This window comes from Gavialis gangeticus, unplaced genomic scaffold, assembly GCF_001723915.1.
Source record: "Gavialis gangeticus isolate Ggan-Ray unplaced genomic scaffold, GavGan_comp1, whole genome shotgun sequence".
NCBI lineage: Eukaryota > Metazoa > Chordata > Crocodylia > Gavialidae > Gavialis > Gavialis gangeticus.
Window position 1 is genome coordinate 12539197 of NW_017729032.1, and position 15791 is coordinate 12554987.

Here is a 15791-nt window from a genome sequence, read left to right on the forward strand (position 1 = left end):
CCGGGTGTAGGCTGTGTTCTTGCAGGCCCCAGTGCCATACTCCCCACCCAGCTGCACCTCCCTCCCCCATTTCCCCACCTGCTGCCTGGAGCAAGTGCTGGTGTCACTGGAGGCCAGGGAAGCCAAGCAAGTTCCCCAGCAGCTATAACAGTTGCAGCAGCAGCCCTGCCCAGAAGCTGTGCATTGCCTGAGCTGGGCCCTTCTGCCCACAAGGGTGGGAGCAAGGCATGTGGGCTGGGCAGGGTATAACTGGTGAGCACCTGTGGGCCAGATGAAGTTGCCTGGGAGGCTGAATCTGGTCCCTGGGCTGTAATTTTCCCCACCCCAATCTAGCATTTTATTAGGTAAACAAAGCAATTTGCACATTTTAAGCACCAAAAGAAAAAAGAAGCACCTCAGACCTTCATACCGTAACAAAATTTCTGTGGAAGCTGCATTTTATTTGAAAATCCACCCATTTTTGCTAACATACATTTTAATATTTTAAACAAAAATAGAATCTGCAGAGACAAATGCAGCAAGTATGCTTAATTCATGTACAGAGTTGCTTTCATATTGTCGACTCTCCTTCTAAAGGCCCCTAACTCCACCCAAAGTGATGGCGTATTTACAACAAAGCACCGATCAACAGTGCTACTTTAATTCTTTATGAACTAAATTTCTTTCTAGACAGTTGTAAGGATGCTACCTTTCATAATTTTTAAAGGTTCATGATCATAAACATGGCACTAGCCAAATGAAATTCAAGGTTTTCTCCCCACATAATACCTCCTAAAGTTTTTACAGAAAAGGAGGAAAGTCCTGAAGTGAAAGCAATTCCTCACATTCATATTGGAAAGGCTTTATAATGTCAGATGTAAAAATAATGACATGCCAAGCACAAAGCAATAAAGTTCCTTTCCCAATGCACTAATGCTGAATTAAAAATGTAGTGCTTCTAGTCAGTTAACTGTTCCCTTGCAAAATCCTAGGCACAGAATTGACTATAAGGATTAATGCATTTTATAACTCTTCCCTAATTCCCATACAGACTGAGAATTCATAAGATTCAGACCTTTAAAATATTTAGTGCTCTGTATGTCAGCTCAAAAGCATTCTGAATCAGAATCATTCTTTGTGGATAAAAATCAGACATACTGTATACATCCATACTCATTTTCATAAGGAGGTTTTTTGATACAATATTAATGTTAAATTGATAATCATAAATAAATACAAACAATAATACATAAGGAATGTCTACTGCAAACTGAATATATAATTTTTTTTTTTTAAAGAATTAAATTTGTTACTGGGTCTACATGTGTGAAGACTGAAGCGAAGGTAACTGTAGAACTGAGTTAGGATTTGATCCCCCCCAAAGTCTGTTTCAGTTACAGTAAAGGACACTCATTCTCCATTCCAGACAGCATTTCCAAATAAAAACCATAATATCAGAATAAAGGCTTCTCTTGTATGGTACTGATTATGGATATTAATAGAAGCTGAAGAGTACTGACACATTAGTCACCAGGGGAGAAAAAAACAAACAAATCTTAGTCTTAAATCATGGCAATTCTTGGCTTTATACTGTGTATTGATGCTTTCCTACAGAGATGTCCCAGTTTCCTTTATAGACCTTCATCATTTTACTGCATCACTTGATGGAAAAAAGGAGAGTTGGAAAGACTGAAGTTTGGATTTTGCTGGAAGTTGGGTCTGCTGTTGAGCACATTTTTTGGAACTGTTCCTTTCTCTTCCATCTGCCACAGTTACATGAACTGTATCTGGAAAAACAGAAACGCTCAGTTAAGTTTCCGCTATTCAACATCAACTTGGAAATTGTGGTTGCTTTGATCCCTTAGCACTTACTGGACAGGGAGCCTTCTCCATACCCACGGCTAGCATAAATAAGAACGATGAGGTTTGTGATCAGAACCCATTTATTTACAATACTAGGGTCAAACGCACCCAAAGCCATCCACATCTTACTGCTAACTACACAAACTTCTGAAGCATTGCCAAAGTTGCCCCATGTGTTCAGTGACCAGCAAAAATTAAGCTATTTCTCTGTCACCAAACCAAAAGTTTCTGCATGTCATAAAACCAAATCCTCCACTAGAGATTCAAGGACATGGCTCAGGGCCCCACTTCTCTTTACTCAAGTGGCAAATGAGCACAAGGGCTACATTTTATACATGCTACAGTCAAGGCTTGGCAGCAATGCTTCTAGAGCAGCGTAGGTTCCCATGCCTGCTTTAACGAGAAGTTTTACCATTTAACCATTTAAGGTAAATGCTGTTGCTCTCAAACTCCAGTAACCGCCCCCAAACAGGTCAAATCCGTGTCTGAAGTGCATGTCCTCTGTAGCTCCACGTGGCAAAATTCTCCTTGCCCACTTCTGTTCTCTTGCCCTGGTTAAGTGGGCACGTAGATTTTTCTGCCAGAAATGGTTCTTTCCATAACAATTTTAGAAGGCCAAGGCAAAGCACAGATCTATTTAAAATTTCTTTACTAAAAAAAAAAGACAACTGACTGTCCAGTTCCATCAGCTCCAAGAAAACAATCCAGCCTGACAGTCAGGCACTGGTATGTACATGGGCTGCCAACACTATGGAAATGAAGTAGTTCAGAAAACCAGATTGCATTTCCAATGGACAGAAGCAGAATTAGTGTTTGTGTATCCGATTAGACCTCAGTGGCAGTGCTTAGAAGACCAGCATTTGAGATTGTTTTATTAGTTACATGTTCAACAGCAAGCACCACATTACTCAAGACTTGCCACTAAAACCTAGGCCTGCCATTTATAATGAAAGGACTGGCTCTACAAGCATTAGGAAGAGCAGGAGCTCTGCCAGGTCAGAGCGCTTTGTCAGGCATCAGAGTGACATGTTTCTTTACCAATTCCTCCCAGCTTTGCCCAAGGCTGCTTCCCTGAACAAGCAGTGTGACCACAGCAGTTGCTGATCCTTCCACAGTGCTCCCAGCTTTCCCTTTACAGCTTGTTTCACTACGGTGAGGAATGACTGAAACTACTGCCATGTGAAAGTGGGACTGGATCTTAGTCTTGCACTTTACCAAAAACACCATCTCCCCAGAACAGTGAACAATACCTAAGTTGTTCTACAAGAAATCCTGGAGAGAGCGCTCTGCAAAAGGGTCCTTTCCTGAGGCTCTGTGAGGACTCTGACTGGAAGGACTGGATGCTGCAGACAGCTAGTTGAGAAGACAAACAGAGAAGAAAAGAAAAAGAAAAAAAGGTCTCAGAATGACAGAACATGAAAGCAGAAAATGTAATGGAGGGAGGAACAGTTAAGGAGCAGAAATGAATTGTTAAAACAAGGTGTGTAATTGCATGGGAAGCTGAAGGCTTGTTCAATGGTCTATGTAATGTAGAAACAAGCTGGATGCTACCCAACTACGCTACTCCTGGCTGCTCTGTCAGTCCGTTCATAACTGTATTTGCAGAGAGCTTTCAAGAATAAAGGAGCAATACAAGGCAAGGCATTAACCCTCACAATGAGGCAGACATTCTCCCTGTACAAGATATAGGCAGAGATTAAATGCCTTGGTCCTAGTCACAATCGAGTGCCAGCAGGGATTCAAGAACAAGCCTGTGCTGCCCCTGGGACTTGCCTTTACTTTAGGAAGGGATGTGCACCACTTAGAACTGCAAACAAAATGCTAGCAGCCTGGCTTTGGTTAAGCCTGGACAGACTTCAGTGTCTTAATAAATTTAGAGGCTTTTGCAAGACAAGCTTGAAGCACGTGTTTGTCACCAAGAGGTTTTAAAGCAGGAGTGCCAGAACAAACAGCTTTCCCTGGAAGGCACCGGTGCCCTACACACTCCAATAGCAGCAGAAGCAAAAAAAAGTGTTTCTTCGACTTCTAGACATGTTTATCAAGGCATTAAAAATGCTTATCAATTAATTTCAACTATATCTGATGTCTGTTAAAACACTGTTCTCTTCTGTTTGCCAGTGTTGCATGAGGTACATACCACCCCTCACACACTTCTGCTATGAACAATGACAGGCCTTCAGAGCTTCTTCCCTGGCTTTGGTTCAGATGGTTACTAGTCAGCCCTTGACCTGTCACCACCACAACAGCACATGCTTTATTCTTAAAAACTTCCTACCCACAGCAAGAGTTGCAGTACACCAGGCCATTACTGCCAGCACAAACCCTGTGATCTGCCAGCTGGCAGAGGGCAGAAGCGTGCTCCCAGGGATCCAAGAGTACTCCTTAGGTATGTGTTACAGACTTGACTTTCAGGTTTTCAAACCTTGTGCCCAGCACTAGATTATGCTCATGCCATCAGTCTACTGAAGTCTCAGACACGGCCCCCACAGGAGGCATCCATACTGCTTTCACTTGGGAGAGGAAGGAAACCCTAGAACCTGGTTGCGAGTGATAAATTAGTTTCCCCAACATGGTGCCCATAAATTGAGACTGCAGAAGCAGCATGTTTGCAAGGTGAGAAGCTTGCAAGTAACTGAGCTGCAGTGTCAAGGCATTAAGACTGTTACCTCTATACATTCATCCCTTTAAGAAAGCAAAGTCTAAACACTTCCACAGGCCCCCTTGATATTTAAGGCAGACAAATGGAAAAACACTGCTGACAGCCTATAAAAAGAAAGTCACTTTGGCAAGGCATGCCTGCTGTGACCCAACTCCATGATTCAGGTGCTCCCTTCACAGTAAAACATGAAAAAGGTGTCAAAGTCCAAAGGAATATCCCATTTCGAAGGCTGGGAATAATACTGGCAGGTTTAAATCTCACGATAGGCATCTGAAATAGGGGATAACTAGAAGAAGTCAAGACTCAAAAAAGGAAAGAAAAACCTTAACGATTGATTTCCAATCCAGACTAGGTGGAACACAGTTTAAGAGACTAACAAGGTTCCTCTGTCCAGAGGACAGCTACTTAATACAAATGACACCAGTACATTTAGAGCAGGTTTCTAAGCTGTTTCTAATAAGCAGCTAGAGCATTTAAAATAAAATGGTGCTTGATACCCTAGCAGCAGCTTAATAGGGAGAAACCCATTTAAGAAGGCAGGTCTGGCTGACAAGGGTTTCCCGCCTAGCATGATAGAGTTACAACTCTGGGACAGTCTCCTCAAGTCTACTGCTTTAGCCATCTAAAAACACAGGAAGGTGTCAGCAGATCAGCTAGTAATCCAAGCAGTCCACTGTCCTGTCTCCACTGTGGTCAGGACCAAGGGCTTTAAGCAAAAAGGCAAGAAACTCCAAAAGGTAGCACACTTACAAGGAGTAACCTGTCCACAAGGAAAGCAGACCTGATCTTCTGACATTCCTGTCCTCTGCCATTTGCTATAGGTTGGTTTTTCCTGAAATTTTTTTTTTTTTTTAAAACCATACCTACTATTAGCACATTAACAAGAATGGCCACCATGTCCAGGACTTCTCTGAAGCATGGAAGATTCCTGGCAGCAGTCTCTCATGGCCACAAGCAATACCAGTCAACTGTACAACGTACAAAATCAATTTGACAGTGAAAGCAAAACATCAGGGGTGTCAAATTCAAAGGCATGCCCTGAAACAGATCCAGAACATCTGACCCCTTGCTTTACATTATGAAATATTACACAAGCCACAACTCAAGTTGAGGCAACCTGCTGCTGCTGACCACATCATCCATGAATGCCCTTACAGCCCTCCTTCGGGCACCCAAGGTCAGCAACAATGACCATCCTACCAGTTCCTGGTTTTCTGGCCCCTGTGCTTTCAAACACATGGCAACACTCACTTCATCATCATCAGCCCGCTGATTATCTTCAGCCATGACAAAACTATTCCCCCCATCATGACAGCAAAGTACCAACACCATGTTGGTTAACTCAGAAGTGTTTAAATAATATTGCAATTACTAATGTCTCTGATAATTACTGACGATTAACTTGAGAACAGCCTCTTTCTACAACTGGCTGTTTCTAGAATCACTGCATAAAAGCTAATTTTTCAACAGTTTTGAAGTGTCAGCTCCTTGTTCAAGTGAAAGAATAATCTGTTACGTAATAAAAATAGCTCAATAAAGGATAAACTGGTAACACTTGTGAATCTGATCGATTATCTGACATTGAGATAGGATTTTTTTAAAGCCAAATTTTACTACTTTGCAACCCATAACAGATATTCAAGAACGGAAGTCCTTTCTAACATGCATTTCACTCAGTGAGGTTTAGCAAGTACAAAACCAAAGAAGATGTTAAAACAGTCCAAGTCGGTCACTTTATTACTCAATTACTTGGCTTTACTTGCTAGGAAGAGGCAGGATCCACCTGACAGATGGAAAAGCATCTTTGCAGGCAGGCTCGCTAACTTACTGAGGGGGGCTTTAAATGAGGTTTGCCAGCGGACGGAGAACAAAGCCCCGAGGTTAATGGGGAAGCAGGAGACCTGGAGGAAGCACAAGAAAGGGGCAAACAGGGGAGGCCTTCTCATTCTTACTAAGAAAGTACAGCAATCAGCAACTTCTCAGGTGTCCGTCCACAAGAACATGGAGCCTGGGAAACAAGCAGGAAGAATTTGGAAGTGCTTGCACGGTCACAGAATTATGACGCGATTAAACTAACGGAGGGATAGCTCGCAGGACTGGAGCACTGTCATGGGCGGGTACAAACTGTTCAGGATGGATAGGCAGGGGGAAGAGGAGGAATTGCACTGTATGTAAGAGAGCTGTACGATTGCTCAAAGGTCCAGTATGAAACTAGAAATAAGCCTGCTGAAGGTCTCTGGGTTAGAAGTTAGAGGGGCGAGCAACAAGGGTGTTGTGGGCATCTGCTATAGACTACCTGATCAGGAGACTGAGGTAGATGAGGCTCTCTCTAGATGACAAGCAGAAGTTTCCAGATTACAGGCCCTGGTTCTCATGGAGGACTTAAAAAAAGTCACCCTGACATCTGCTGGCAATACAGCAGTGTGCAGGCAATCTAGGAAGTTTCTGCAGAGTGTTGGAGACAACTTCTAGGTGCAAGTGCTGGAGTGGGCAACTAGAAGCCATGCTCTTCTTGACCTGCCCTCTTCTACAAACAGGGAAGAATTGGTGGGGGATGTAGAAGTGGATGGCAACTTGGGCAGCAATGACCATGAGATGATCAAGTTTAGGACCCTGACAAAAGGAAGAAGAATAAGGATCCTGGACTTCAGTAGAGCAGACTCGAACTCCCTCAGAGAACCAATGGGCAGGATCCCCTGGGAGGTCGGTCTGAGGGGGTGGAGAGTCCAGGAGAGCTGGCTGCATTTTAAAGAAGCCTTACTGAAAGTGCAGGAACAAGCCATCCTGATGTGCAGGAAGAGTGGCAAATATGGCACCCACCAGCCTGGCACAGCAGAGAACTCTTCATTGAGCTTAACACACAAGGAAGGTCATAAGTAGAAACTTGGACAGACAACTAGGGAGGAGTATAAGAATAATGCTCAGGCTTGCAGGGAGGAAAGTCAGGAAGGCCAAAGCACAATCGGAGTTGCAGCTACAAGGGACATGAAGGGTAACAAGAAGGGTTTCTACAAGCATATTAGCAACAAGGTGGTCAGGGAAAGTGTGGGTCCCTTACTGACCAGTGACAGAATGCAGAAGAGTCTGAAGTGCTCAGTGCCTTTTTTGCTTCAGTCTTCACAGGCAAGTTCAGCTCCCAGACTACTGCACTGGGCAGCAGTTTGGGGAGGAGGTGAGCAGCCAAAGGCAAAAGAACAGGTAAGGGACTACTTAGAAAAGCAGGATGGGATGCACTCAAGGGTGCTGAGGGAGTTGGGTCAATGATTGCAGAGCCACTGTCCATTATCTTCGAAAAAACTTGTGGCAATCGGGGGTGGTCCCCGACAACTGGAAAAGAGCAAATATAGTACCCATCTTTAAGAAATGAAAGAAAGGAGGATTCAGGGAATGCAGATTCTCAAGGAATCCCTTTCTAAGCATTTGGCGGAGCAGTTGGCATGGATTCATCAAGGGCAAGTCATGCCTGACCAATTCAGTTTCCTCTTACGACAAGATGACTGGCTCTGAGGATTCAGGGAAAATAGTAGACATGATTTACCTCGACTTCAGCAAGGCTTTTGGTAGTCTCCCACAGCATTCTTGCAAGTGAGCTGAAGACAACCTTATTACCAAGAAGGCCAACAGCATCCTGGGCTGGATTGGTAGGAATGCTGCCAGGAGATCCAGGTAATGGGTTCTTCCCCTCTGTTTGGCACTAGTAAGGCAACATCTGGAGTACTGTGTCCAGTTTTGGGCTCCTCACACAGAAAGGATGTGGACAACTTGGGGAAAGCACAGTGAAGGACAATAAAATGGTTAGGTGAATAGATGACTTATGGAGGGGAGACTGAAGAAGCTGGGCTTATTTAGTTTGGAGAAGAGAAGACTGAGGGGGTGATTTAGTGGCAGCCTTCAAACTACCTGAAGGTGGTTACAAAGAGGATGGAGGCTGGACTGTTCAGTGGTGGCAGACAACAGAAAAGGAGCAATAGCCTCAAGTTGCAACAAGGGAAGCTTAGCTTAGATATTAGGAATAACTCTCACTAGGGGAGAGGTGAAGCACTGCAACAGGTCACCCAGAGAGGTTGTGGACTCTCCATCCTTGGAGGTCAAGGCCTGGCTCAACAAAGCTTGGCTGGAATGATCCAGTTGGGGATGATCCTGCTTGGAGCAGGGGGTTGGACTAGATGACCTCCTGGGGTCCCTTCCAACCCTAATCTTCTATGGTTCTACTTGGTTCCATGTCAGAACAGTCTGTGATTGCTTCTCCAGTCCATCCTTAAGTCCACACCTGAACTCAGTCATGTAAATAAGCACAGTTTTCAGATTCAAGTGAAGGGGTGAGTGGAGAAAAATGACAAATGCTGCCAGGATACCCTTTTAGCAAAAGTCAATTTTTAACCCCTTTTCTAAAGCTCCTTTACAAGTACTTTAAGCCTCAACATCCTTGGTTGCCATTTCATCAAATGGTGAAAAAACAATACAACCAACCAATTCAAAACAGAAATATTTCTGTGCACAGGCTAATCATTAGACATACTGACTGAATGCTCCATTAATAAAGTCATAATGACTAGGGTGAAGTCATTTTCCCACTGCTGCAGACAAGGCTGAAGTCAAGGTTGGTATTTGCATTGATGCACTTTAAGGGTTGAGGGATGGAAGAACAGAGTTAACAAAATGTGAATTATAACAGAATGAAGGCAGTGTTAAAGGCATTTACCCAACACTTCTTGTGACCCAGTCAGCAAGCATTGCCTACACTGCACTCACTGCCTGGCATGGTATGAACCAGCTCACAATTTATTCTGCAGGAAAATATACTGCTGACATGCAATAAGGCTTTGAAGCAGTCTTGTTGTAAAGCTTAGATAGTAAGACAAGTACCAACATAAACATATCAAATGTCTCATGAAAACTAAACCTAAATACAGAAGTAAGGAATGAAACTAAATATACAACATGAGTATAACAGGCCATTATAGTCCCATACAGGAATTATTTAAAAAAAAAAGTCTGTGGCCAACACTGCCTCTATTTAATATTGTGAAAAGGGTCTCACAACAAGCCTGTCATCTTCTTAAGATGCCTTACTGATGTCAGACTTGCTTAAAACTCTGCAACTGCATACAGAAATGCAGACTGCTCAACTCAGTGGCAAAACTCTTGAGTTACATGGAGAATGCTGAGCCAAAGGGTGTGTTTAAGTGAACTCAGTAGTTTCTGAGAGAAGTCAACACATTACCAAAATTAAACATAGCAAATTTAGTTCTACACAGCTCGTTTACAAGCATTTCCTCCTCCCCCGCCCCATCAGAACAGCTACCCAGCTCAATCCAGCCCTACTAAATTCAAGGGAACGGGGCAGTTGCACATTTAATAGTTAACAAAACAACCCCCAACACTACACATCTCATCACTCCTGAAGCAAGCCTCAAGTGACAGAACAATGCTCTAAATCAGGATGTTTCCTACTGCTTTTAAAAAGGAAGACGGCCAAATTGAAGAGTATAGCCACCCTCAAAACTGTCAGTTTCTCTACTTTTACCAAATACAGAATCCACATTTTTCAGTTTTATTCTCTTCCCCTGCTTCTGCTCTATGAAAGCATCACAGAATAGGACACAGGCTGACTGGATAGGAGGATAACCGCATATTGTTATAAATGAAGGGCTGTTCAAGACAATAAGAGTGTCTTTAGTCAGAAACATGATTTTCTACCAGATGACATCCCTTAAGTCATTTTTTCCAAAGACCAGCTCCAAGATTCAGGAATTTTTGGAGATGATCAATATAGCTGCTCGGATCAGACTGAGATCACAGACAAACCAGGAAGTGATGCAAGGCCCTATCCTCCCCCAGCTTCCTGGCCAAGTACCAGAGCCTCAAGCAGTGCCATTAAGCCCAAAAAGCAAGGGAGTGAATTTAAGTCAATACAAGCAACACACCATGGGCAAATCTCCTCAAGTACACACGTGATTTGCAGTGCTACAAACCCATCTGCGGCCCTGCAAATGCATGCATTTGTCGGGCTGCTAGTTTGCAGCACCACAGATTTTTGATATGGGAGATCCTTGTGTCCAAAAACATGCCAAGCAGCAGGCACAGCACACGTGGCTGCAGTGTGTACTGCCCAAGACTGGAGCCTGGCTGGCCAGAGCCACTCTAGGGCTGCTCACTCTGCATGCCCATGTTGCTATTACTGCAGCCCCAGGAGGCCCCCAGGTAAGGCTGCTGGGGCCAGCCCACATGCTGGCCCTACTTCCCCTATCCAACCTGGAGCAGTTTTCCATTCACCAGAGCATGTGTGCAGCAGCATGCCCAGGGCCAACTAGCAGTGGCACAAACATGCTGCTATTTGCCCCCAGGGAAACATGTTCTCACTTGTGGGGACACACCCTATGGTAACAGTAATGAGGCTTCAGAACAGCTTTAGTTTAGAAGCAGATGCACTGTGTATACACTTCATGTACATTGGAAGGTACACACTTGTAACCAAATGGAGCAATATACCCATAAGCATCTTCACTTTAAAATAGTAGAAAGTCACAGATCTCTGCAGCAGAAGACTATAGATTCACTGACCAACTCATTTCTGGTTAAGTACATGAAGAATTAGTTTGGTCTGATGTACAACTTAGCCGAGATGCAAGAAGCTGACGGCTTCAGTATCCATCCAGCCTGCCAAGGTTGGATTCCCTGAAGTCCACTCACACCATCAGGGAAGACGAGGGGCTCCCGATTTAACTTTTCATGACTTAAGTCTCCTCAAAGGCATCAAGTACATGTATATGCCTCTCTGCACAGCATCTCGCCTCTCAATCGTATCTTAAGTTGGTTAAAAGAATAAGATTACTATAAGGGAGGAAGCTGCCAGTGACCAAGCTACACAAGTTGCAGAGAGAAAGCAAAGGCAAATGGCTTCCTAATAGTTAGCCATTAGGCCACACCTGCACTCAGTTTTCAAAGCAAGGCTTTTATCCAAATCAGAAATAATACACTACCCTGCTTCTAATTCAGAAGCATTTATGAATCCATACACAACGTTAAGGCCCAAATCCTATGCTAGCCATTGCATTCAAGACTTGGCAGACACTCTGCTGAAAAGACCTCCCATCTCCAGAGACCAATCCCATTCCATCCTGAGAGTGCACTTAACTCTGCTACTCTGGGGGGGACTTTATGCACTTTTATCAGGTTGGCATTCAGTTCACTCAGACTTCTGATTCAGCAAATCTGACAGCAGCACTGATTTTAGTGCAAAATGAAGTACAGCGTGAGAAGCACCACACAGGTAGAAGACGGTCAAATAAGTGATATCAGATTTACTGAAAGAACAACTCAAATAGGGGAATTGTACCCAAAAGCTTGTAAAGAATTTTTCCAATTCCCCTTCGACACTTTTGCTGCCTGATAAAGGGTACTTATACCTGAAAGCTTGCAAAGAAGAATTTTTCCAACTATTTGGAGTTGGTCTGATGAAAGATATCAGATTTACCCAAAGAACCTTGTTTGCCCATCTCCTTAGACCAACACTGCTACAACCTACACTCCAGAAGCACCACACATCTGTCTGGTATCTTAGCAGTGAGGGCACTCCCCGAACATGGGCAACTTACCGGGGTCTAACTCTTGCTTAGAGCAGGTTGTAAACCTGCCTCTGTGCTCTCTGAACATTTCCTACCAACCAAGCTATGGGCTAGGCAGGGCTGAGGGCAACCTCTGCCATTACCACATCCATTTTTAAGTATAGGGGCAATACAAATCACTCTACAAAAAAGGGTGGTCAGTACCATCTCTACAATGAGTTGAGCAGCTCACCACAGTTTAGAAAGATGATTGCACATCGCAATTAAGTCACTGATTCACAAAAGCCATACTGCATTCCCAAATCTGACATCGGGAAAGTGATAGCAATTAGGTCACTCTCCTTTAAGAGATGCAAGTTGCATCAGACTTGGGATATTAAGTGGTTGCACCTTGCAGAAATAACAGAACAGTGTAGCACTGGGATGCTATTCAGAAAGAACAGCAGGAAATAAATTGGGCAAAATGAAGCATTTTCAGGAAAGACTGGAAAAGAAAATGAAATAAGGGATACAGCAAAAAATGGGCTTTAGTGATTACAGAAACAACCTTGGTATGGCTAAAATAGTTCTACAACTATTCAACTAAACAAGAGGGAAAGAGACACTGGTCACCAAAATCTCCTAAGACTGGCAGTTGAGAAAGTGTCCTTCCATAAAAGCAAAGTAAGAGGAATTTGTTGCTATACAAAATTTAAGTAAACCTGGGAACCAACCAACACCTTATTAATGAAGCAGAGATGCACTGCGTGAGCTATCACATTACAGAAGTGTCAAAGAGGACAAAATAAGCATGAAGTCAGATGCATATTTACCTGTGCTCCTGGTACAGGGCCAAAAGGGTTTGCTGGTCTCATAACAGGTTGGCTGTATATCAAGGTTGGTTGCGTCATTACTGGTACACCTCCCACTTGTGAGGGCTAAATCAGGAACAGAATCAAATTATATATTGCTTAAATTAAATGCCCCCTCCCCTCTCCCTCTTGCGGGGTGGAAGGAAGGGGATGAAAGAAGAGTCTTCACATTTGGCATGATCAAATGTGAAATGACATTTCTGCAAGGGGAATATAAACTGAGGTTACTGGAAAAGAACATTATGTCATTTGTGTAAAAAAAGAGACTACATCCATGCTAGAGGACAAAATGTTGAAGCCGTCTGCATAAATCTGCTACAATCTGGGGTTTAACGCAGGATTTGACAGTATCCTCAACTGTGTTGACTGCAGATATGGAGGTTTTGACACTTTTCCTTTTTGTATTTGTGCCTCCAGTGCACAGAAAGAGCAAGTTATTAGATTAATATTTGGTATACTTCAGAGAACCAATGAAAACGGGTACATAATGCATTCATATATCCAATATACATTGAAGTCCCAATATTAAATCAAGCTGTTGAACATTGATGAAAGTAGGTAATGTATAATGCATTAGATCCCAGTTTTCTATGACAAGGAAAATATGGAAACATTCAAGTTAAAGTTAGAGTCCCTCACCTTGCTTAAAATTCAGTTGACTTAGGTTACACCCTACCCATCTGTGCTTTGTTGGTATTTCACTGGCCAAAAATAGGCTGACCAATTTTGTTCTTTTTGATCACACTGGTCAGACTATGGGGTTCATATTCCACATGTGCCACCAACTAGTGGCAAAAGAAAAGCTGTATGCTATTAACCCTGATGAGACAACATTTATGCTTCAACCCTATTTTGTTTACAACAGCAATTACCCGATGAAGGACACATAATGGGGTCACTATTCCTGAATGAAGAACCCCAGCTGAGAATATCCTGAACAAGAGCTAAAGAATCCCGGACCAATTTGAAACTCTCTCTTAGCAATGAGAACATTGCTCTTAACAAAATATAGCTTAGTCAGTGATGAAGAGAAGGCTCTAAAATTTTAGATCAACCTTTCCTTTTGGACTGGGCTCCAATACCATGACAAAAGGTTTCCCTTTATATAAACTATCTGGCAAGTTGATATTCGAGTGAAGTAATCAGATTTTGTCATCAGGATCAACTAAACTCAGAATTTATGACAACTTACGAAAGTGAACTTTAAAACCCAAGTACAGTTTATGAATATATTCATACAGATTAGCAAACAACTTGGGAATAATAGCTGTGAATTGTTTACCCAAAGAACTGTTTTGAGAGGTTTGCCTCTACTACATCACTTTTCTTCTACAAAACATGACAATCCACAGAAGACTGCCAGGTTTATATTTGGATTAACACTGTACAGTTGATATTTCCACGTTGTACTGTTATTTGAGAGGTACTTATCAGGATAGCATTCTTAGCATAGTAAACGACTTCCTCTAGGTTAAGAGCATGTAATGAATTACTGCAATATTTTACCATTAGATTCTTGTGTACCATTAATATGAGTCTTGTGAGCACGGAAGTGTCCCATACAAGATAGCGCAAAGAAAGAAGTCTCTAAACTTTATTGCTACTCCAGGTGAGAAATTCCAGAGAGAGTCTGTCCCTGTGATTACCTGAATTTTCTTATTTCAGGATATGGGAATCTCCTGAAATATAGCTCTCAGAACCTTACTGGACAACTAGTAAAGAAAAATTCAAGTCTCAATGCAAGGACATTAACACACAAAGTCTGGAAACTCCCCAGTGCGGATAATTAAATAACTGATGGAGAATCTACAAGTAGTGCAGGACAAGAATGAACACAGGATCTATCATTTACTGGATCAGACCACAGGTCCATCTTGCCCAGTATCCTGTGTCACAGGGGCAGAGAGTGGTTGCTGAAAGGGAGAGTGACCTGGGCCTGGCCAGGGCTATCTCCACGTTCCTCTCCTACGTGCAGCCTCCAGCATCAGAACCTGAAGAACTAGTTCATGCTATTTCTACCAGCACACGTATGCCAATCAGAGGTGCTAAGAGGCATAATCTTCATCTGTCACAGATGCCAGTTATCCCCATAAACACCAGGGTCAGTGATCAGACATCAATCCCAGATAGTGTTCTGCCACAGGCTTTTGTCCAACTTCCCTGGGCATTCATTCCATCACTGACTTCAGAGTACAGGTTTCCCTCGATTTATGCGGTACATGTGTTCTTGGAGAACGGCACTTAAATCAAATTTGCAGAAAGTGAACCGACTTTATAACGTAACAAATGTGATAGGCTCCCATGATGGTGAGGGAGGAAGGCTTGGATGAGGGAAGGGGAGCCACTCCCAGGGCTGCACAAGGGAGCAAAGCAGAAGGAACAGAGTGGCATTCAACCCCAGCCCCGGCTGTAGCAGCCCCAGGAACGGCCAACGAACAGCTGCCTGCAGCCACTGGGCTGCACCATGTTCCACCTGTCCCCACTCACCCCAGCTGCTGGGCTGCACCATGCCCTGGTGCAGGCATAAGTGCAAATAAGCAGAGCCAGGCAGCACAGGGGAGGGGCACACCTCTTGCTGCTCTGCACCCCCTGGGAGGGCTGTGAGCTGGCGTGCTGTGCCTGGCTCTTCCCAGGGAGTGCAGGCCCCTGATCTGCATGTGGCATGACAGCAGGCTACCACTGCAGGCTGGGGCCAGCACAGCCCGCAGCCTTCCTAGGGGATGCTGAGCAGCAAGAGGCACACCCTCCCCTCCCACACACTGACAGGTCCCTCCACAACTGGCACAGGCTGCGCCTAGGGCTGGGGTGAGTGCTGTGCCCCGCACTGCCCGGAGCTCCATTTGTCTGCACTTACCCCAGCCCCTGCTGGGG

The 15791-nt window shown here is 43.8% G+C and overlaps 1 protein-coding gene across 9 annotated transcripts in view; it reads right to left on the reverse strand.

Moving 5' to 3' along the window:
* Window positions 1-783: 783 nt before the first annotated feature.
* The window catches only part of PICALM (phosphatidylinositol binding clathrin assembly protein), a 123874-nt gene continuing 108866 nt past the window's right edge, over window positions 784-15791 (reverse strand). For 6 of the 9 annotated variants that reach the window (XM_019524574.1, XM_019524579.1, XM_019524578.1 and 3 more), the window contains 3 exons: window positions 12882-12986; window positions 3093-3195; window positions 793-1766 (listed from right to left, as the gene is read on the reverse strand). In XM_019524574.1, the coding sequence (XP_019380119.1) occupies window positions 3103-3195; window positions 12882-12986 (198 nt within the window). In that variant the 3' untranslated portion in view covers window positions 793-1766; window positions 3093-3102. Of the gene's footprint in view, window positions 1767-3092; window positions 3196-12881; window positions 12987-15791 lie in introns of all 9 variants that reach the window. The other 3 variants (XM_019524581.1, XM_019524580.1, XM_019524577.1) reach the window with 2 other exon arrangements.